At 44.4% G+C, this 23,577-nt stretch overlaps 1 protein-coding gene across 2 annotated transcripts in view; it reads left to right on the plus strand.

Annotated features, from left to right (window-relative positions):
• Nucleotides 1-22,696, plus strand: part of LOC119174265 (cytochrome P450 3A24-like) — a 61,344-nt gene extending 38,648 nt beyond the window's left edge. For both annotated transcript variants that reach the window (XM_075883096.1, XM_075883097.1), the window contains 5 exons: nucleotides 7,240-7,400; nucleotides 9,075-9,166; nucleotides 15,908-16,051; nucleotides 19,241-19,403; nucleotides 22,507-22,696. In XM_075883096.1, coding sequence (XP_075739211.1) covers nucleotides 7,240-7,400; nucleotides 9,075-9,166; nucleotides 15,908-16,051; nucleotides 19,241-19,403; nucleotides 22,507-22,596 — 650 coding nt within the window. In that variant the 3' untranslated portion in view covers nucleotides 22,597-22,696. The remainder of the gene's footprint in view (nucleotides 1-7,239; nucleotides 7,401-9,074; nucleotides 9,167-15,907; nucleotides 16,052-19,240; nucleotides 19,404-22,506) is intronic.
• Nucleotides 22,697-23,577: the final 881 nt, after the last annotated feature.

The following is a 23,577-nucleotide window of genomic DNA, read 5'->3' on the forward strand; positions in this document are numbered from 1 at the left end:
TAACAGGTACTGGGTGTTCTACGTCCAGTGCTTGCAAGCCTTCAGTAGGCATCACGAACCACAATCTACAGTGGGACATGATGCGGCTGGAGTCCTGCGTTCACTACTATCGAACGGGGAAGTCTAGTTTAGGCTCACGTTTTTTATTTTCCCTTCTTTCTATCCCTTTTCATCCTTCAATCCGCTTCCCCCAGTGTAGGTTAGCAAACCAGACGCTCATATGTACAGCCTTACTGCCTTTCCTTCCTCTACCTCCTCCTCCATGTGTTGAATGGGTACTGGTATATTTTTACGCCTACTGGTACAGCTACCGCTGAAATAAAAGAAACACCGCGTGACATGCCAACTTGCCCGTCCATGCGCGCCTTGACTGCAGGGATTCCTAACGTTCCACGTCCAAACGACCTAACATTGGGCTGGGCGAGCCGTCACTGAAACAGTTTACTGACATGCTTTGGCCGCAAATAACACACACACAAAGTAAATAAACCGCTTGTGCTTCTTGTTGAGTGTTTCTTTACTTTGTGTGTGTGTTATTTGCGGCAAAAGAATGTCGGTAAGCAAGTACCAACTAGGCCGACAATCAGTATTGTCACTTAAACAGTGCAGTGACAAAGGTGGTGGTCGCGCCTTGACACACGCATTGCTTGTGGCAGCACAAGCAACAACGCCTCCACATGCTTATCGCTTCCATAAATCGAGGTGAGGGAAGAATACAGTTTGTATTCGAAACGTAATGAGCACTGCAATCACATCGCATAGGCGGCTTTGCCACGTGGTATAATTTTCTGCGTCGCGGGTACCTGCAGCAAGTAGAAAAAATACTGATACTTGATAGGAGTTAACAAACTGCCTAGTCGGACGCTTTTCGAGCCAACCTAAACTTGCATCATTGAAGTTTTTTGCACATCTTTGCTGCTTCCAGAGCTGGTGAAGTAACCTTCCCTAATTAACCGCGGAAACTTCTGCAACGCCTTTGTCGCCTTTTGGTTGGAAGATCGAAGGTCTCAGCCCTCAAAAATTGATATGGGGAAACATCCCAAAACCACCATATGATTATGAGAGACGACATTGTGGAGGGCTCCATAAATTTCGACTACCTGGGTTTTTTTTTAACTTGTTCCTAAGTCTGAGCAAACGGGTCTACAGCATTTTCGCATCCTTCTAAATTGCAGCTGCCGCAGCCAGCGTTAGAGTTCACGACCTGCGAGTTAGCAGCCGAGTACCCCAGCCAATAGTCCAGCGTGGCGGGCGATTGTTCTGTAAACGGCTGGCCGTCGAGGCGTACTAAAAGTGCTTAGAGCTGTTCTCTCTAGCAGTCCTGGGCTTAAGTGTGTGGGGATGCGTGTTTCTCAAAAAAATCTTTTCCTGCAGATTTTTTATACACTTTCTCATTTTCATTCATTCCTTTCTTTTCTGTTCCCCTTTACCCTTTCCTTATTGCAGGGTATCAAACCAAAGATTTTCTTCAGGTTAACGTCCGTGCCTTTTACTTAACCTTTCTCTCTCTCTTGCCTAAATGAGCAATTAGGCAGAAGTAAAAATTTTGTGAGTTACTACGTGCAGTAGTCAGCAACACGCATCTCTTATATTAGTCACAAAGTCCGTTAGCTTGTTTTTCAATTATGGCTAGCATTACAGCGGTGATAACGTGCATATATATTCGCAACGACAGCAACGACACTAAAGGTGCAGCCTATTTAGGAGTCATTTATCAGAAGCAACTCATTGCACTGGCTACTTAATTACGACAAGCGTTGAATAGATGGAGCTGTTTCCATAGAAAAGAGCTAGAAAAGAATTCGTGACAAAGTCCAAAGAGGTTAACCGAACAAGAAAATAGAGGTGTATCACTGAAAAGCCTAAATTAGGAAAAGAAAAACGTTTCAGGGCCTGGGCGTAAAAAGATACCAAGAAAACGAAGGCAGAGTTCTGCACTTAGAGCTATTATACTCCCTCAGTTGCATTAACTCACCCTGTTCCTGCTTGGCAGTTTGAGAACTGGGACTCAGACAGTTTTTTTTGTGATTGAATCACCTTAAATGACTCCTACATTAACTCGAACCTTTTACGAGCAAGTTTAGAACTATCCCCTGCTGTTGGGCAAAGTATAGTGAGCGCTGCAAATTTTACCCACACATGCCTTTTATCGTCTTTTGAAACGAAGCTCAAGCGTTTGATTCGAGCTTATCATTCATTCATGTTTCCCACGTTAGCTTCGTTATAGACGTGCATTAGGGCACATCTCCCTGGCTCTAACTGTCAAAGCAAAAATGCACGTTTGGTTCAAGCTCATTCTTCGTTTTTTTTATATATATTCAACCTCGTTGTATGAAAGCCCATTAGGGCTTCACGACGGCCCTTTGCGACAGGGCATTGCGACAGGCTGTCATTGAACGTTGGATCACATGAAGGCTCTATTGCATTACGTCCATTACGTTACAACCAGCGGTGCCTCCCCTGACGTGCTGTGACAAGGCCTGGTTCTCTTCGAGCGGTATTAGAGCTGTCTGCAGCAGATACACAGAGCCAGAGTGTGTTGCTCCTTCTCTTACTCGATCGCTTGCATGGTGCCATGTTTATAGAGCGAGGAGTTCAATGTTAGAACCCTTTTCATGTAGAGAAATTGTCTTCTGATTGTCTTCTGATTTGGGGAACGACGACAAAAACTAACCTCAAAAATTTATATCTATTACAAAAACGAGCTGTGCGATTAATTGAACTTCTACCTTTTCGTTCGCACACAGCCCCTTTTTTCGAAAAACATAGACTGCTAGTCATTAATAATATCCGATATAAAAAATTAGCAATGATTATATATCGTGAAGTTAAATCTAATCGAATTGAATTTTTCAGGAAGTATCACGAGCGTAACCACAGTCATAATTTACGACATATTAGTTTCAAGAAAGACACGCTTCGTACAAATTACGGTACACAAAAACTAACTTACCAAATTCCCCACTTTCTTAATGAACACCCCACTGTGATGGCATTAATTGAACAAAGTTCCTCCATTTATGTTTTCAAAAAGAAGATACACACATTCCTTCTAAAAACTCAAACAGATTCTCATACCTCTTTCGATTCATTTTATTTTATGTAACTTTTATGTGCTGCTGTGACTTTATGAATTTTTTTTTTGCTTTTGTCTGCCTGTTTGTTGTGCGTAAATAGTCTCTTATTATTTCTTTATGTGCTAATTCATAATTGCTGTTCATTTCTTTGTTAATACTGGCTTGATGTAAAAAAAAAATTGTAAATGTTTTTTGATATTGTATGTATCTCAATTTCTCAATTTTTGTACTGCTATATATAACCTGTTTATGTATGTGTGTACATAGGGGGTTGGCGCTTTGTCAGGCTTTCTTTGCCTTTACGCCGATCCCCTAGGCAAACTGTGTACACGGGTTGTCTGAAATTAAATCAATAAAAAAAAAAAAAGAGCAGTGGCGTAGCCAGAGGGCGCCACAGCCAACACTTGACCCCCCCCCCCCATTTCTATTTTTTATTCTGCCATACCAAAAAAAAAACGGCGGAACAGGGTAATTAAACAATAGCCATTCAAGCACTCCGTGTGGAGGAGGACAAAACGTGCTGTTCCTTGTTTAATTCCAAGCCAGGATCTCTCCAATTGCGTTGTGTTGTATCTTTGTGTTGTACGTTTGCGTTGTGTTGTACGGGTACCATTTTTCGCGATCAAGGTAGAGTCCATTATAGTAAGGGTTGCAGCATAGTTTGTGACATAGTTCCCTCGGAACTGTGTCACGTTTGTCACGTTTTCTTGTTAAAATATTTTGCTGTATACTTGTATATATTAACATGTGTGGCGCGAGAAATAATGTCAATTGGTAGTCAGCGCTCGTGTCGCCTCTCTTTGCCTTCCATTCGCTTTTCTTTCAGCACTTTCATGCTTGCGCTGCAACCCTTATTATATTTAAATTTAACCAACTAGCCCAAATAGCCGTTCTTCATCAAGGTAGAGCTGGGTCTGACTTCTTGATGTTGGTCAACAATAATCACTGCTATACCAAACTAATTGGTATCGAATTTGTCACAAACATTCATAAAATCGTGATCTGGGAGCCGGGTCGTGGTGCGCTGATCACGATCGCCTTGCTACTTATGGGGCCTGGTCAGGAATAAAAGGTAAAAAAAAGCAGCACCTGAAATAGATCGAACCTAATTAGGATCGTCCCTGATCGCGTCAACAGTGCCCGCGTGACACCAGTATTAGAAATGCACGCTTAATACTTCGCCTTTGGTGAAGTTAGATTTAAATAACTGCTAAAGGTTTTTAAGGGTAGCAATTCGTGATGGAGTTCATACTGTATGTAGACCTGAAGAGTAACTAGTCTGAGTGTGCATGCACTCAGAGTAGGCGATTGCTTCGTCAGTTTTAGTTTCTGAACACTCGTGTGTTCATGGACCACCATATTATTTTCACATTACTTCACCTTAAGCAGCTTCACTGAAAAAAGTTGAACTTAAGAACGAGATACATGAACGTATAGCGTAAAGAAAACGCTACATGAGCTTTCACAGTGGCGAGAACGCGACGTCTATCACATGACATTATTGGAAGTGCATTTCGGGACATTAACAAATTGGCCTGGTTGGTGGTATCCCATTAGTTTTGTTAGAATTCAACCGCGAATTGGAGCACGTGACCCGCTGCAAGTGTCGTGACATGTACTGCTTCTGTAGTTCTCGTTTTGCGTCTTTTAATAACGTAACAAGATTTCTTGATCTGCTCATATAAACATTTGCCATCGAAGGTTCCTAGTATGTCGCCATAAACTTGCCTGGGCTTTGGCAGATGTGCGTGACTTGCCAAAATGCACTGCCGAGGCGGTAAGCGTGCGTTAGCCTCTGCGCGACCATCCAGAAAGGAAGTAGTTACCCCGACTACGCGAAAAGTCGATACGAGAGCACTGAAATGTCGTAGTCATAGTTATATTTGCTTGAAAGTATTTTCACTAGGTTTTCGTCGATAGATTACAAACTATACAGGCCTTAGAGGAGTATAGTTTACGTTTCGCGTCTGGTCACTTTATTCCGCTTAAAGCAACATATAAGCTTGTTCATCACTTTCTATGTATTTTGTACTCCATGAACAGAAACAGGAGGAATGCGTGTTTAGCGCGTGCCTCGTTCGGCCAAGAAGTCTCAGTAGATCGACTTGTTCTGTCACATAAAGCTTGCGCATAAAAAAAGACACACGTGTCGTACCACAGGTTGAAGTTTCGTAGTATGGTAATAAAATGAGTAATCAGCAGAAAAGAAATACGGAGGCTTTACAAGGCGAAAACATTTTGTGCAAGAACTCTTATTGTGGAGTTTTCGGACAATGGCTCAACGTTATTTAGAATTCGATTATGCAACTAATATATGGCAGCACTAGATAACATTCGTCACAACAGCTGCCATTAACCGAAATTAGCCAATATTTGGTCAGCTCAAATCAACATTAGCTACCGCTAAGCCACCACTGACCGTAATTTGATCTAGTTTCACCAGTATTAGCCAGAATAGCCAGTGGTAACCGACATTAGTCGTGATTCAGCCAACGTTTCATCTGAAGCATAGACTCGACCGACATTCCCCAACTATTCCTGGCAAGAAACCTGAATAAGTGACAAATGGCCGTCAGCCGCACATCACCATTGAAACGATGCGTACGTACCTCAGGCAACATGCTAGGAATCCTTCCCACCACTTGTCAAACCTCGCTATTGAGAGGCCCCGCACGAAATTTAGTGCAATTGTCTGTGCACATCGTGCGTCGTTTACGTCAGGTTTTACGCCTGCTGAGAAACTGTTGTATCCTCCGTGGTGCCTGACACTTCCGCAAGTACGCATTTCAATTCCAGGAATACAGAAAAAAATCAAATTTGCCTTCATCAGCCCTAAAACAATTGAGCTTGAACCTTCTGCACGAAATGTACAATAAAAACGTGCACATATACACTGATGGCTCAACCACAGCGTCTGGTTCTCGTGGTGCGGTGGTGATTCCAGCTAGAGGAATGACTCTGCGAATCAAGCTGTTACACGCCACTACGTCAACGGCGGCAGAACTTGCGGCTTTGCGTGGCGCCCTAGAGTACGTTAAATCTCAGAGACCGAGTAAATGGGCTGTGTTTTCAGACTCAAAACCAGCCCTACAGAGCATGCAGTAGGTCCTTCGACGAGGTTGCCATGAACAGTTAACTTACGAAGTTGTCAAGCTTCTGCACCACGTCACAGAAACAGGCCACGAGGTCAAGTTTCAGTGGCTTCCTGGCCATTGTGGGATCAGTGGCAATGATTCTGCAGACAACGCTGCTCGCACATCGCACCAACAAGAGCACATCCTTCCAATTCCTTTGTCAAGGAATGACGCTGCAAAGCAACTTCGTCACCTGGCACGTCACCTGGCAACACCCCAAGCATAAGACATACGAGACTCTACCAAATAAACCCTCGACTGGAACTTCGACCTCCATCCTTCGACCTTTGGTTGGGGGTTGCCTTCACAAAAGCATATAGAACCTTCATCGGATTGACCGACAATGCGGAATGCGACGTCTGCTGCGCCGAAGAAGACACGGACCATCTGATATGCCGTTGCCCTCGATTTGCCTCCGAAAGACAGAAGCTTTCGGACGCATTGCGACAATTGGACGATCGGCCACTCTCTATGCAGATGCTACTGGAACACCGTCTTCGCCTTTTGTCGGCTCAGAAAGTAGTCAAAGCTGTCTTGTGCTTTTTGAGGACTACAAGCCTACGTGACAACCTTTAACTTTTGTGTAGGGCCAGCGCTGGATACGCGCCAGCCGATAGACTGACAATCCTTTTTTTTTTCTCTCTTTCTCTTCTCTTTCCCCTCTCTCTCATCTTTATGTCCTCTTCCCATTCCCCCAGAGTAGGGTAGCAAACCGGGCATGTGCCTGGTTAACCTCCCCCTGCCTTCTCTATTGTTGTTCATCCCCCCCCCCCCCCCAGCCAACGTTAGACAGCACGTGCCTCTATTGTACGATTCCTCGTCGCGGCAACTGCACACACTGCCCTGATTTTTTCTACTGCAACAGGGCATTGCCTCGTTTATACCTACGTAGGTTGCAGTTTATCCCTGTGTACAAAACGCACGCACGCTTTTTTCAAGGTAAAAATAAATGTGAGAGTTATGACGCGTCGGAAGGGTCTACAAGTGTTACAGCCCATCTAACACGACGGCTTCGGTGATGTGTGCAGTTTTGACCGAGGACGAAGCCCTGGCCCAGTGCGTGCTGTTCTTCGTGGGCGGCCAGGAGACCACCGCGTCAATGGTGGCATTCGCTGCGCACCTGCTCGCCGTGCACCCCAAGGTGCAGGACAAACTGAGGCGAGAAGTGGACGCATGCATTGAGGTGAACGTAAGTGGAAGTTCGCGTGCGACCACCGCAGTTGTTCTCCGTGGAACCTGGCTAAATATAAAATGCTCTGGAACAGCGTGGAATAGTTCTTTATTGTTACCGGCTCACGAAAAATGCTAGTATAGGAGGCTTATTCTCGGGGGCCCCATAGCACGTGGCTGACATGCGACCACCTGTTCGAAATAGGATGCGCGTAAATTGCTTTACAGGAATAACGTGTAAAAAAAACAGCTCTGCGAGAAACAGTTTTACGCAGATGGTTCTAGCAGAAGTCTGCGTCACGAAAAATCAACGCCAATTTATCCAAACCGAATGTTGTACGAACTTCGAAGCATTGATGGATTCACCCGTGTATCTCATGTGTTTGTACAGAGTTTGTTTGCTCCATTGTGTCTCTTTTTGTTTCACCTGTATTTTCTTCTCCTTTCAGTTTATTTCTTGCGAGTTCCCTATTTATTTACGAATATTTTCTGTTTTACAGCTTCCTTTTTCACTGTTTCTCCACTGATCGCTGCTCCGAGCGCGGTGCGTGGAACTCCCGGCGCCGGCGCTGCGATGTGTTGTTTGTGTGTCATCTTAAAGAAGGCTTCACCACTGTAGCAATGAGTTGCAGTGTTTGTATTTCCCAAATCTCAAGTGCCCGCAGTACATAGAAGCTGCATACGGCCGTGCACGTGTGACTTAGGAAGGAAAATGGGGCTTTTAACCGAGATATAGCTTGTCTAGTCTACTCTTTATGAGATACTCACGAAAAGTGGGCAGCGCTGGAATCGCCAAGACAAAATAGCTGAATATATTTCAAGAGGACACTAATGTCAAATAAAAACTTACGTCAGAGTGAAAGCTCAATGTACAAAACGTGTAAAACCACACTTTTATCGACAGCAGTGCCCTACTTACTGAGAACTTAAGGTTAATGCACGAGAACACATGCCCCAATGATCTATTATGATGTACAGTGTGGCCAATCCCCCATGTGGGTATGGGCCAAGATCTCCTAGGAGACAAGAGAAGACAAGACAAGACATGCTCTACGCGTAGGACGTCCGCAAAATGATTCCGATAACATGAGAGGTGCCCCCTACAATTAATCTAGTAATCGAACTAGCTGCACTAAATAAAAGAGCTTCCGTGCATCAACAGACGTAATAAAATGCTGCTGGTTCGTTTTTGTTTGATTCATAAAAAAAACTGTACATTATTATGGGGAATGGTACGAGTGGTTGAAAAGTTCAATTTTCGCCTGGTTAAACTGGACAGGTCGTTCCATCTATCTAGCGGGAACCTGTTGAACCAAGCACGTCTCTCATCTCGCAGCCCAAGGCACTAAATAGTTCAATGGTTGTTGTTGCTAGTGTGGCTCCCTATACTTTCATTCTACTGCAACTAGTGTCGTCTGCAGCGCAGTGAAGCCGGGCAACATTGTGCACGCCAATGGTGACGTGAGACGTTCCGCTTGAGGTGGGTAATTCGAAGTGCGCTAACTCGATGTGGACCCCTGAAATGTGTTTTTATTTCAAAATAAGCATTTCCTCAGCACAAAAATAACACTAAAAGGTTTCTGGGCCCCTATTTCAAAAAAATCAACGTTGACCTAATAGTTGCCTTTGGTGTATCTTAAAGTGTATCCCACTTGTGAGAATGCTGTGCGTAATGCGACCTGACCTCTTGCAGGGAAGTGAGCCCAGCATGGACGCGGTGGCGAAGCTCAAGTACCTACATTGCGTCGTCTCCGAGACGCTGAGACTCTACCCAACAGCCCCAAGGTATATTGCAGCTTTTACGACCACAAGGACGTTTGAAAACTAATAAGTATACCCCATTTTTCGACCATTACCAATTGCCTCCATCTCAGATTCGCGTAATGCCCGATCCCTTACGCTGGTTATTGGAGTACCTGACTTTTTTACCTTAGTTGACTTTCTTTGGATGTAACTAAAAGCGTGCTCATATTGAGGCATCTGTCGGCATGTTATACCGCCAAGTCACATGAGCTGCCCCAAAGTTGTCACTAGCTGTTAAAAAAATACAAGTATCATCACACACAGATTATTCTGAAACTCTAGGATGATCACTGCATGTCTTAGTGAGCAACTTGTATCATTCGTGATGACCGTTAATGGTTTTGTGAGTTTTGGACATTGCTTGGGGACGTTAAACCTCGTCATCTAATATTATTAGTGGTGTGTTACGGCTTTTGTTAGCAATGACAGGATCATATCTCATAAATAAAGGGATGTATTTGTTGTGTACGCAGGCCTTCCTTCAGAACCCCTCTGGAGATAGACCAGTCAATTACTATTCTTGTTTTGTTTGTTTTTAATTTTTAAGGTATCTTCGGTATTACTAATACCTAATCCAACTCTTGTTACTTCTTGTTTGTACTATACATTGTTGTCGCACAGGTCCCGTTAATTAGGGAGGCGATCGCCGGGCTAAAACAAGGGCCGAAGTATCGGCCCCCCGAACCGCACCACGAAAGCGTGGACAATTTAGAAGTGGTCCTTTTTGGCGCGCCAGCGGACGCCGGCTGTGGCCCAAAGAACAAGTCAGAGCCGAGAGTTGATAAACAAACAAAATTATATTCTCAATAATGGCAGATCGAAAACAATACACAAGAATGCGCACTCCACAATAGTTGAGTACAATATGTCACCAAACAAACAACGTACTACACAGTACAATAAGCCACACTCGAAACAACGGACACAGACAACAATATGCACTACAATGCAGTCGCATGTATTGAACACCCAAGACACTTACAGACTAAAGAGATAGAAAACCTATTCAGTCCAAAGTTCTTGAAAGAAAAGCCTGGATGATACTCTTCCGAGAATCACTCACTCAAAGTCCAGCGTTGTTGTCGTTCCGCTGCCCTCGAAGTTTCTCTTCCAGGAAACCTCGCCGAAGTTTCTCTTCCAGGAAACCTCGCGTCTTCAATTGGCCACTCTCCAAGCTTCAAACTTCTTCGCCGGAAACACGTCGGCTTCACACACGCAGCTGTTGCCAAGCGTCTTCGCTCGATAGCGGTAAACACACACTCTTGCCTGTAGCTCGAGTCGTCACCCCTCAGGTGGAAATCATCTTCTTCTCCTGCTTTGTCTCCACGAACAAAACCTTCGCCGACTACACGGCGGAATCCCTACGCGCTCTGGTGCTAACTTCCGTCTTCTCCTCCGAAGTTTCTCTTTCAGGAAACCTCACGCTCCTGCTTTGTCCCTACGGACAAAACCTTCGCCGGCTACACGGCAGAATCCCTACGGGCTCTGGCGCTGACTTACGTCTTCTCCTGACCTCTCATCTCCGCTGCTCGGTTAAATACCTCCCGCGCGACATTCCAGAAAGTTCTCATCATTTCGTCGGCGCGATGTGCAGCGGAGGCTGGGAGAAGGCGCGAGACTGTACGATGGCCGACCTTGACAGATGACTCAACCCGGCATAACACGCCCCTTTCCTTCTAGAAATTTCCAGTGCTTGCTCGGCCGCCGTTGTGGGGTGAGGAGGTTCGTCGGCGAAGCCACGCTTCCGAGAGGAGAGGCTCGCGCGCCCGGGGAGCCTTTAGATGTTTGCTTTCTTTTTCTTTCTTTTTCGTTGACCTCGCGGCGTCACTCCGGCGGTTTGTCGCGAGAATTTGGCGGCGCGCCCTTTTTGAGCGCTCGTTCTGTGACAGTTGTATTACAGCGAAAGAAGTGACATCGCTTTCCGGGTCACGCGCAGTTGTTGTGGTCCGCCACCGCCGCCACTGTCGGTGTCCATAACTACATCACGCGAATTTAGAAAAAGAAAACCTTGCATCAATAACACAGTGGCACTTGAACCCGCGTCCGATGAGTGCCAGCCCGGTATTTTACCACTGAGCTACGTTGGTGCATGTGACTTGTTCGCAAACTTACTTTAGGCAGGCTTGACGTCAGGAAAACAATAGCGTTATTACGACTTATAAAGCGTTTTACAACAGCGAAAGAACAACGAGTCGTCGCAAAATGCAAATAGCGTAACGAGTGGCCCGTCCAATGCTTCAAACCATCACAAAAGCTTGCTCTTGTGGACCTAATAACTCTGGCGCATACCCATTTCTGCCATAATTCCTCATCGTCGTCAGCCACTGCATGTACAATTGGCACAAAATTTCTAGCAAGTGTTTAGCGGATACCACGCTTCTCAGAAGGATGACTAAAAATAGCATACCAAATGCCAGCCTGCTACCCAAAGTTTATTATTAATGTCCTAGTGGGTACCAAGCAATGGTGCTTGCAGTAGTTACCCGATTAGTGTTTTGAAAATGCTCTGAAATCCCGCTCTTCTAGCTTTTGCTGTGACTGTGCTGCGCCTATACTGCGCAGGCCCAGTGTTGTTTTTTTTACGATCTGGAACTAATGCGAAGCTACACACCGTATAATTTGCTCACTCTCTGTTATGACTTCACATACAGAACACACACACACACACACACACACACACACACACACACACACACACACACACATATATATATATATATATATATATATATATATATATATATATATATATATATATATATATATATATATATATATATATATATATATATATATATATATATATATATATATATATACGTGGAGAATCGAATAAGGTGTCGTGCAAGAAAAAGAAACGAAAGGGGATGAAGGGCTCGTAGTAGTTAGAAAATAGAAAACTATATATGAAAAAGAAACCTCTGCTTGAACATGACATTGCCAATAATTGTGTTATTAGTAAATTCAGGAGATACCTCTTAATTTTTATCAGTCAAGTCGTCAACGTGATTCTGGCTGCTCGGAACAAAATGTGATCACCCTCAGACAGCGCCTATAACGAAGTGAAATTCATTACTGCGGCTGACACAGAAAATACATCCTTCTTGCATCGAGATAAAAACACAAAAAACAAAAAGATGCGGCTGCTACGCACTGCACGTATACGAAGACCAGGGAAACGGTAGAGCTTGTGTCCCTCCTCTCCCCCGGCTTTCTCTACTTCTTGACATCAATTTCCTGTTCCACCCACTTGACATGCATTATTGGAATTTCGGGCATTTTGGTTACAACGCAGTTATGCATTATTGTGATTATCAATGTGCTGACACTTGATTGCGCGCAGCGTAGGAAACTGTGCTTTGAAAAATTAAGTCTCACAAGCAGTGGACATCAATAAAATTCGAACGGAACCTTTCAAGAAAACAGAACATGAACAAACACAAAAATTTGTTACAAAAAATCACAGCGTATCACTCCGTGGATATGCTGTGATTTTTTTAATAATGATAAGTGGGGCGAAGCTTCAAAGGTTTTATCGGCAAACCGTGAATAATCTGCTAGCCGCGTCTGTTCGTGCGTTCGTGCGTACCTGCATCTATCCGTCCATCTGTCCGTATGTATGTATGTATGTATGTATGTATGTATGTATGTATGTATGTATGTATGTATGTATGTATGTATGTATGTATGTATGTATGTATGTATGTATGTATGTATGTATGTATGTATGTATGTATGTACGTACGTACGTACGTACGTACGTATGTATGTATGTATGTATGTATGTATGTATGTATGTATGTATGTATGTATGTATGTATGTATGTATGTATGTATGTATGTATGTATGTATGTATGTCCATCCATCCATCCATCCATACATCTCTCTGTCTGTCGTCCATTTGTCCACATGTGTGTCTGTCTGTAGTTTTTCGTACATCCGTCCATCTAGTAAACACTCCAGCTACCGCCGTCTCGCATATTTTCATCATATATTCATCATACACGAGTAACGGCATCCAGCGGACATTATAAGGACTATAACGAGAGGCGGCTACTGCATACAGCAGACGCATGAACCACGCCGTAAAGGGGCCCTGCAACACTTTCAGAGCATGGTCACAAAACGCTGCCGATTGCTAGTGGAGGCTTGCGACATAATAATATAGTGAAGCACGTGGCCTGGAATTCACAATAAATTATCAGCTGAAAATAGCTTTCTCTTCTCTCGACAAATCACGGAAAGTGAGCCCAGTAAGCCCATTTATCGGCCATTGGCTGATTTCAACATGGCGTGCTCGGTTGTTACACAGGTCACCGCAAAAGGCCATCACTTGTCCACGCACGCGCGTGCGATGGCACTGAGAAAGCCGCGCATTCGAAGAAAAAAAAAATACTCAAGGTCACGAGGCGTGAGTGACGTTTTTGTTTGCTCCTCCTACCCCTCCCTGCTCAGCTTCCAGCGCTTTTATCGGGACGAGAAAAGAGAAAATGTGATTGCAGCGTGTGACAAATCTTTGCAACTCCACTCGTACTGAAAGAATCCTTAAAATTTTTGCGGCGTTAAACTTGAGGTAGTACGCTTTTCCAGTGAATTAACTCCATGGTTACTCAAAAAAGTGTTTCAGGGCCCCTTCAAGAGAACTGCGATGTTTTTTCGATTTTTCGGTATTCAGTGATATCAATAAAACTTGGAACATGTGCTCTCATCGGTACCCTGCTAAGTTGTGTCAAATTATACAACCGTAAGTCATTTAGTTTGTTTAGAAAGCAAGTTTTAAAATTGGTAGCTGATTTTGGAATCACACCTATAAACGCGGGCCACCCTGTGCAGGTGACGCAAGGGACTGCTTTTTTTTTTTTCAAAAACCCCGCCTCTACCAGCAGACGGAAGCAGCACATGCTTTCTTCTACGACGCGACGACAACGCGAGAACAGTTCAGTTTTGTAAGCTGCATGGATGCAGCGTGTTAGTCTTCGTTAACGTCGTGTCTTACAATTGGCCGTGAGCAGCGCTGCGATTATATTGACGTCACAGATAGGGCAGCAGTTGTGGAATACGGTAGCATCGCTTTCGCGAGATAGCAGCTGCAATCAACGTTAAACTTGTCATTCATAAGTTCAGACGAGCTATCAATGCTTCATTGCGCGTCGGATGACATCGCCGACTTGCTTTTCGCGCTATGTTTACACCCTGGCCAGCCGTGGCGGGCTGTAGCAGATCTCGTGAAGTCATCCGCGACCGATTCTCGTGACATCATCTCATACCCCCCACGGAGGTCGGAGCAGCTCCCGGTTTCGATTTTCGATCTGACGTGCTGTTTATTGCCTCATTAAAATGTTTGACGAGCGCCTGGACAAAACGGACTACCCTAGCTTTTAGAGAATTGTCAATACTAGTTTAAAGCAGCATTATCTCAGCATGATCGAAAATGCACCGGGGTTTCCATTTGAAGAGCGTCGTCCCTAAACTATTAGTATGCGCTTAGCATAAATTGTGAATGCTTTCGAGCACTATACATGACTACTATGGGAGAACCAGAAGCTGTCCCGTTAGCGTGAATTATGAACTGTATTTATAAAAAAAATTGTACACGATTCAAAGCACTCCGTAATATGCAATGAGAGGGCTGTAAGCAGCTCTCTCTCAGACACGGTAAAGACGCACGTCAGCACAGCTTATGACTCGATGTTCAGAAAAAAAAATGTTTAATGATTTAGACTGCTTCGTACTCTGCTATGGGAGAGCACAAATTCATCACATGGGTCTCACATGATGAGGCCAGCAAAGTTGGACCAGCAGGGAATCCTAGTGGATTAGTGATGTGTTAAAAAAAATGTTTGACGACTCAGAGTGCGATGTACTCTAATATGGGAGAGCATTGAGATATCCCAGTAAAATGGTATGCGCACAAGATATCTGTGTATTTCGAAAAAAAATGTGTATATTATAGAAAAATGTGTAGTACTATAGACGTATTCAAGGGCTTTACCAATTCAAGCAACGCTGCATGCTCCCTCTCGTCAGTGTGAGGCGCCTGTATGCAATAAACTTAAGCAGCTGTGTTCCCTCCTTAATGTGTAGGAGAAATATGTGATGCGATTTACTGCTGGAGGTAAGGTGGTCTGGTGTGATGACGTCCCGCAAGCTGCGTAGGTGGCGTCAATGGACCGCTTGTAGCCCAGAGCATGCCCATAAAGGGTGCTTTAGGTATGCTTACACTACGTCGCCTATGTTGCCATTGACCACATGTTGTGCCTCTGGAAAAAAAAAATGTTTGACACCAGTACCGCCAGTCCCGTCTGAGTAGCTCCTCTGCGCACAGCCTTAGTAATCGAAATGGGCAAGAAAATAATGTGAATGCCAATTTAGGAAAGTCACGAAAGTTTATTCCATCTAAATGCACAGGCCACGTGTTCAAGATCCCGGGTCCACAAGAACCTCCCAATGAAATAAATGAAATAATGGAAAAACCACTTAACTAATCGAAATCAATAGAACACTAAGCATCTTGTTTACTCCACCAGCAACATCGAGGGAATCCTAAATAAATTAATCAGACTTTCCTCTAGTCCGCCTCTTGACACATTTTTCTTTCGAGGCAGACATTGCATGAAAGCTTATTCTTTAGAAGCACGGAGCAACATATACACGTACAGCATTTATAGGATAAGAGTGTGTTAAACGTTGATCGTTGACCTCTCTTGCGCCATCGTCACCAGGCTTGAGCGGTCGGCGGTGGAAGACTGCGTGCTCGGCGAAACGGGAATCAAGATTCGCAAGGGCGGAATGGTCACCGTGCCTCTCTACGCACTGCATCGAGACCCAGAATTCTTCCCGGAGCCGGACACTTTCAAGCCCGAGAGGTAATCTCGCGTCATCTTACTGGCTGTTTCGAATACATAGAGCAACGTTGTGTTTCGGCAAGGACAAAGACGAGTAGCAAAAGGTTACATTATGATACATTTTGGGAAGAATTTACTGCCACGCAATAGATGAGGACTTACGAAAAAGACAAACGGGCGCAGTCTTGCATTGGCAGTTTATTGGTGAACCTTCTATGAGCTGTCACTTTCTGCTGGATGTTGTAGATATCTCGCTGGCAAATTATTGTCGTGAAGTGTGTGAAAGTTCTGGTTGATCTCGCCCAAGCGCTCCTCAACTGGCCTGGGTTTGTATTTGTAGTTCCTTTTCCCCAAGAAACTGATTTGTGAGGTCACGTTTGCTTTTCTTCTTTCCTGAAATCATCGAGCGTTGTTTGCGTTCTGAATTCTCGCCAAAATGTACTCAGATAAACTCGCTCAACTCTCTATACTCTTATGCGACATCAAGGATGTACGTGACCTCATTAAGGAAACACTAACCACTTCCCTTATGCTTCGCCTCAGTCGACTCGAAGGCGATGGCCTCCTTTTTCTTCTTTTTTGTTTTTTTTTCTGATTCTTCTGGGGTGATTGAATTAAGGCCAGCTTAAAGTTTCCTAAATATACCATGAATGGAACTCTGGCGCTAGTGTCCATGGTGGCTGCAATGCAAGGCACTTCAGCGTGTATGGGAGTGATGATTAGTACATGGATTTGCCTATATAGTCTTCGTACTTCACGATCCTTATTGCTTCGCGTGGCTTCAAGCTGCTTTGTTACGGAACAACATTCAGCAGTTCAGCCTCACCACCTTAATCACTTAGTTTTACCATTTCAAATCAGGTCACGAAGTGCAAAAGGGCAAACCAGCAATAAACGAAGTCACAAGTATGATTCGCCCATGTGATTACTAATACCAGGCAAAACCGTGTACTACAAATCATTGCCATGGTCGCTGAACAATAGCAGCGCCAGAGTCCCCTCTGGTTCATTTTAGAAAACTCCATGGATGCAACCACCATTTTCTCTCCACCCAACATGTTTCTGCGTAGCCTCCGGGATCAGTTGCAGCAGAAGCTTCCCGCGTCTCATTAAGTTTTGCATTGCCTCCGGGATGGCCCACCAATAACAAAGTGGCAGTGTCCTGCGAACAAGCCATTTCCCGGTGATGTCACAAACTTTGGAAGCCTAACACATCCTAAACCGTCTTGGGGGTGGCGTCATCACACGATATACAGATTGCTTTCATTATTCGTGTATGCTGACCGACAGGCAAGGATCGGCGGTGCCGCCGACGATACTTACACGTTTGATGAGGCATCTAAGGTATTCGCATTGACAAACACAATAGCTAAACCTTATTCAAAATGAAATGTCGTTCGTTCGGCTTAGATATGCCGTGCTTACGTCTGTTTTGTAAACGAAATGTTCGATGAGAGATGTTCTCATGTTTGTATTGTAATAAAGGAACACTAAAGGGGAAAGACGTTTTTCTCGTAGTAGTAAATTACCTTTTCCCAGTGCTCAAAGTGCGCCCTGCCGCGGTGGTCTAGTGGCTAAGGTACTCGGCTGCTGACCCGCCGGGCGCGGGTTCGAATCCCGGCTGCGGCGGCTGCATTTCCGATGGAGGCGGAAATGTTGTAGGCCCGTGTGCTCAGATTTGGGTGCACGTTAAAGAACCCCAGGTGGTCTAAATTTCCGGAGCCCTCCACTACGGCGTCTCTCATAATCATATAGTGGTTTTGAAACGTTAAACCCCACATATCAATCAATCAATCATCAATCAATCAACCAGTGCTCAAAGTACCTTTCACCACCTAAATGTCTGGTAGGCAAGTAATCACGCGAAGAAAATGCCGGTGGCGACGCCGCACTGAAGTTCCCACGCCAAAATGCCAGGATGTTGCAAACTTTGACGGCGCCTAGCAGGGTGTACTTAGCTCGTACTCTTTAAAAATTAACTACAATGTCCTAGGAGAGAGCTAGATGCCTTAGGTGCCAAGTTTCAAGCAGTATCAATTTCCAACTTGCAAAAATAATTAAAAAAAGACCACTCCGACCTTTGTAATGTGAAGGTGATGTTCATGAGCTATTTCCGCGCGAAATTTACACAAGAACAAGGTAACCAGTAACTTTAGCATTGTCACCAACACTATAATAGTTACATTGATGACAGTAGAGCTTTCAAAGAATAATTTATTTGTTATAAACTGATGTACTGTTTCTATTTTGTGTCTCTCACGTGAAAATCCCCAGGTGGTTGAAATTTCTGGAGCACTCCACTGCGGCGCCTCCCGTAACGATAATGTGGTTTTTGGACTGTCTGTACGCGAGATAAACTATAAATCCCAGCTATTGTTATATCTTGTGTCTCTTTGGAAAGAACGTGGTGCTGTGTGAGGAAAATAAAGGCGGAGTTTACCGTACTGCACTAAGTTTGAATACCCGACACGAAGGGGGAGGAGAGAAGCAATAGAAAAATGATGAATGAAGGAAGTATAAAGGACGGCAAGCTAATACACACGCAAACATAGCAGAGTTGACCACGCATACCAACGAGCTCACCCACTTCGAACTGTTGCAAAGCGTGGTTTGAATGTGAGTTTGTTTTATGATTATTTGTTATAGACACGCAAAAAACACGAAAACACACGATGAAAAATAAGAAAAAGAAACGAAATTAGTCATTGCTGGTATTTCGTCATGCATTTCGATTTCTTCGTGTGGTAATTGTTTCAGCACCATGATAATATGACCCTCGAACACTTACCATCTCTTGGAATCCATTCTGCCACTCTTATTCACCAGCGGTTATTTTGCCTTCCCACTACTTGCCTTCGCCATTCCCAGTCCTTCTGTCGTTGCTTTAGCACGCATTGGTCTCCAGACCCTGTTTTCATCTTGTGCCATAAGGTTACGTGTATAATTTTTTTTCTTTCGATGTCTCACAGCGTCGGCCTAAAATCGTTTAACGGAAACCTCCAGGTCGCCACTCTGGAGGAGAAGCTGGAGATAGGAAGCTAGGTGGGCAGATGAGATTATAGGCAGATATAACGGGGTCACATTGCAAGCACAACACTTGAATGATTGACGAAACTCGGAGGAAGTATTTGCCCTGAACTGGGCGTATTCAGGCTGCAGATCATTTTGGCCATTTGATTACTCATTTATACTGACTTTTTGTTTTGACAGGTTCAGCGAAGAAAACGTAGCCTCCATCATGCCTTATACGTACCTTCCTTTCGGAGCTGGACCCAGAAACTGTATCGGGATGCGACTCGGGCTCCACGCGATCAAGGTCGCCTTGCTGCACTCCGTTCACAAAGTGCGGTTTGTTCGGGCGGAAAAAACACAGGTGAAAATATCGAGAGTGCGAGTATCTGGCTTATTATGTGCAATGCCCCGATAATGAACCGCGACTTTTCATTGTTAGTGTTGTCGTTTTGGTTGTGTACGATTGAGTATATGAAGCTTGGTGACCCAATGAGCAAGGAGTGCTAATTCAGGGCATGGGGGTGGCAGGGAATAGGCCACTTTTTTTCTAGCCAACAAAAACGTGGTGGTAGAGACTAGGGAGTGGGGAGTGCAAAGGTCAGCCTCTCAGATTGACATAATACAAAGGCTGGGTGCTGCGACGAAACGTGGTCTCTGCTATAGGGGAACACCTATGCCATGAGTGTCACCGAGCCGCAACATAAGGGGGCCTTTACACAATGTTTCGCGTAAAGTTTTTAGCACTGTACACATTCGACTGGCTAAGCGATCAGGTCTGCCGATATGAAACAGTTACTCTCAGCTATCTCGACCACCATCAGAATCGCAATGTGCGAACTATGAGAGCTACTTCGACACTTGTACGAAGTGTTTTGGTTTATGCTTTGACGGAGAGAAATACGTAATGCGGCACCATACGTTGGGTTAAATTATTTCAATCGGGCCGAGATTCGGTACGAATGCCGCGAAGACTTTAAAGCCTATATAATTCAGAAGAATTAGTGACTCGTATGCCAGCCATGCATGTGTTTACGATCAGAGAAAGAATGCGTACAGGGGTCGCCATTGTCTTTGTCTAGGCCCTGAACATATATTTATTTTTGCGATAGCGAAGATATGAACAGTTTGGACTAGTTTTGCCCATTACCGTGATGCTTCGCATAAAGGTAAAATTGATAAAATTCTTCAGAACATCGTACGTTCTACCTGCGGCTAATGGCGTGCCAACGGGGGCGATGAGCCCGAACGCAGAGGACATCAAACCAGCCGGCCCATCTCCTTTGCTGGCAGGACACATGCGATAAGATCGTCCGCCTGTTTGAATAGTCGTTGAATGCTCAAACGGGCAGGAAACGCCGCGGCCATCTTTGAAGGGCCAGTAAAGAACCGTGAGGTTCAAAAATTGTAATAAAAAAGCAATATGTGCACTTTTGATTTGTGAACATACTGCCGCAATAATTTTGCAAATACGTGCTATATTAAGAAAGTTACCGAAAATAGAACATTGGTTTCAGCTGGTTTTAAACTTTCGCGTGCCCTCGCCACCCTTCTCCCTCACAGGGAAGGGAAGGCATGGCCTGTCATCGTGACTGGTTTAGACCAATCGACAAGCTGCGTGCAACGTCGTCGCCAATCGGCGAATTTCCATTACTGCGAGTGAAAGGAGGATCGGTCAGGCGCAGGAAAGGAGTGCGGTACCTGTTTTTCGAAATGGAAGGTCTTCGTCGCACGCAGCGCTGTATTATTCGCAAAACATGATCGCCTCGGTGCGCTTTACGAATTGCCGAGCTTCTTTGGAGGTGCGAAAAAAAAAAAGGCCCCATATCTCCATGTTCCACTGCAAATGTCGTTGTATTTTTTTTTCTGGAGAGAGTGAGCAAAACGTTTATTTGATGTTCTGCGCGAGAAAATCGTTGAATGGGATTCTGGAGGCATGCGCGCAGCGGAAGCGAACGAGTCCATCAAGGCACTCTACAGTGTGAGATATGAGCGCCATCTGGCAGTTACCTTGAAAAACTGAGAGATGGCCTCTGATATGGCAAGCGCACGGCGTGAGTGCCCATCTTGAAAGCCATAATTTGTCGAATACAAGGCGATGGGTAGGTGCCACCGCCGTGTCGTCTTAGCAAAGCGTAGGAAACACTTTCGTTTCGTGCACAGAATTGCATTGTCAGCGTAGCATGATAACCGTTACGGTCGTTAGAATTACTTATGTATGATTTCTCTGATATGAAGGAAAACACCACATAGTATTGGCGTGTTCATATTGTGCCTCAGATATATTGCCTCAGATATTATGTTTCAGATCGATTTATTCGGCAATCACACAAGTATGAAGACAGAAACCAGAGCAATATCGGTGGGCGCTGTGGATGCATGGTTGGAATTTAGCCATTGCGGGTATCGTTTCGGCGAACAAGCAGACAGACAAGAATTCTTCCGCTATGGTGGTTCAGCGGGACGGCTCAGTGCTCTCCCATAGTTGAGTACGAAGTACTCGAAATCGTTATACATTTTTTCTAAACACACAGATGTACCCCAAGAAAGACAATAGTCTTCAAAAACAGTCATTAAAAGACGCGAGGGGGTGGCTCGCACAACAACTGAGACCTTTGATTTTATCGGCGTGGCCGCCATCACCGGCGCGCGCGCTATCTCGCTATCTCAGCAGCCATTTGCGGGCGCCTGTTATACCCTTCAACCTTCTGCGCTCTCAACGCAAAGAGACAGTGAAAAGTCCCTGGAGTGGTCCTATTCTCTTGCCTCACAGTCTTGTAGAGTTTCGTGAGATCGGATCTAAATCAGTTAGATACCAGCCTCATTTCGTACGATATTAGAATTTGTTGTTATCGCATTCATTGATTTACCGTTGCAGTAAAATTGAGACTATTTATTTATCTATCTATTTATTTATTTATTTATTCATTCTTTTATTTCCTATTTATTTATTTGTTCGTTTATTTATCTCAAAAACTTCTATTTTCATCTGAGAGCATAGCAGGTAAAGGGCAATAAACGCGTTCCATGCTCTAGCAGAGTGTTACTTGGCTACTGATCTTACAAAAAAAAAAAATCAGAAACTTTTGAAGCAAGGATCGAAGACCCAAAAAGAAAAGAACTCCACACAATCCAAAAGGCAATACTGTGCACCCACAAGCGGATAATATCAAATTTAGTCGTACTACTAGCTACAACTATTCGCAGAGTGACAGAGGTTTCGAAGCGTATAATATGAAATCTTATACAAGGTTGACTTCAATTCGTCAACATACTCTGGTGTTACTTGTCTAGAATTAGGTTCCACTTTCGACAAGTTACTCTTTTGTGCAAGACGCTGTCAGTTCACATAAAGACAAGGTGCGGCAGCGAAACCTTTTTGTTAAGCGTTTCAATGCTTTCGCAAACTACGTAACACTTTCTTGTTTTTTCGTAAGCTTCCTAACTTTCTTTGTGCTTTTATGCAGGTCCCACTGAAAATGGCAACCGTGTTCGGAGCCGTCACTGCCGAAGATATGACTGTAGCAATTCGAAAGAGGATGCCATCAATTGCATAGTGACGAGAAAGCAAAAATCGTGAAGCCATGATGTCAGAAAAGATCTGTGTCCCATTCTATTTTCTGTGTGCTCGAAGACCACTAAAACTATGTTATCACACTTTCTATTTTGCGGTACAGATGCGCGGGGCTTGTACGACACACTTGTTCCTTTAAAAGAGAAAGTGTGTGCACATGCGCTTTCCCGAATTTGAATGAAAAGTTTATTGAAACTTCCAATGGTATTCTTTGCATAGAAATACACATGATCATTTTGTGTAGATTACCTTTAGTAACCAAAAAGTTATTATTCCGAAATTGCCGCGGCACTTGTAGAATACCGAAGGAGGAGCGAGGCGTTCAAAGCCACAAACATTAAAAATGTCGAAGTAGTCAATAAGCGCCAATATGGTATAGTTCTCCCTTGGTCAGCCAACTGTACCCAGTTCAGGCAGCAGTTGTTCCTGCATTTATTTTCCTGGTGCACTTCAGTGCAACAAGCACTTTCACAATAAAATACTCTATACATTAAAATTGAAAATAAACGCGGTCGCCGCATGCTTGACCAAACCGCTGTACGACTTACGCTTGCTTGCCGTGTTTTCACGCAGGCGTCTACAATGCACGCACTTCTGGTGAGCTTTTCTGCTTCTAGATCGCCCTTACTATGGCTACGCCCTGCCCGCAGAACCATATTTCACATGCTTCATCTTTTTCGTCGCATCGACTGGCGAAGTGACAGGGCCTGAACTCGTATCACGTCCTGCTTCTAGTTCACTGCCGCTTACTAATAAGCGAACGGAATAAGCACTGCAGAAAGGCGACGACGTCGATAAGCGAATGCCGTGCAAATGAATCTTTCGGTGCCGAGACACGCCAGTGGGAAGAGGAATGCGTTCACGCGTTCGCGCCTCAAGCTAGAAACCCTGCCTCTTAGTTTCCAGAAGTGCTCTGCTGTGGTGTAAGAATGACCCCAGGCGTACAAGTTACCGTAATACAAAG

Source organism: Rhipicephalus microplus, unplaced genomic scaffold (genome assembly GCF_043290135.1).
Source record: "Rhipicephalus microplus isolate Deutch F79 unplaced genomic scaffold, USDA_Rmic scaffold_15, whole genome shotgun sequence".
Classification (NCBI taxonomy): Eukaryota; Metazoa; Arthropoda; class Arachnida; order Ixodida; family Ixodidae; genus Rhipicephalus; species Rhipicephalus microplus.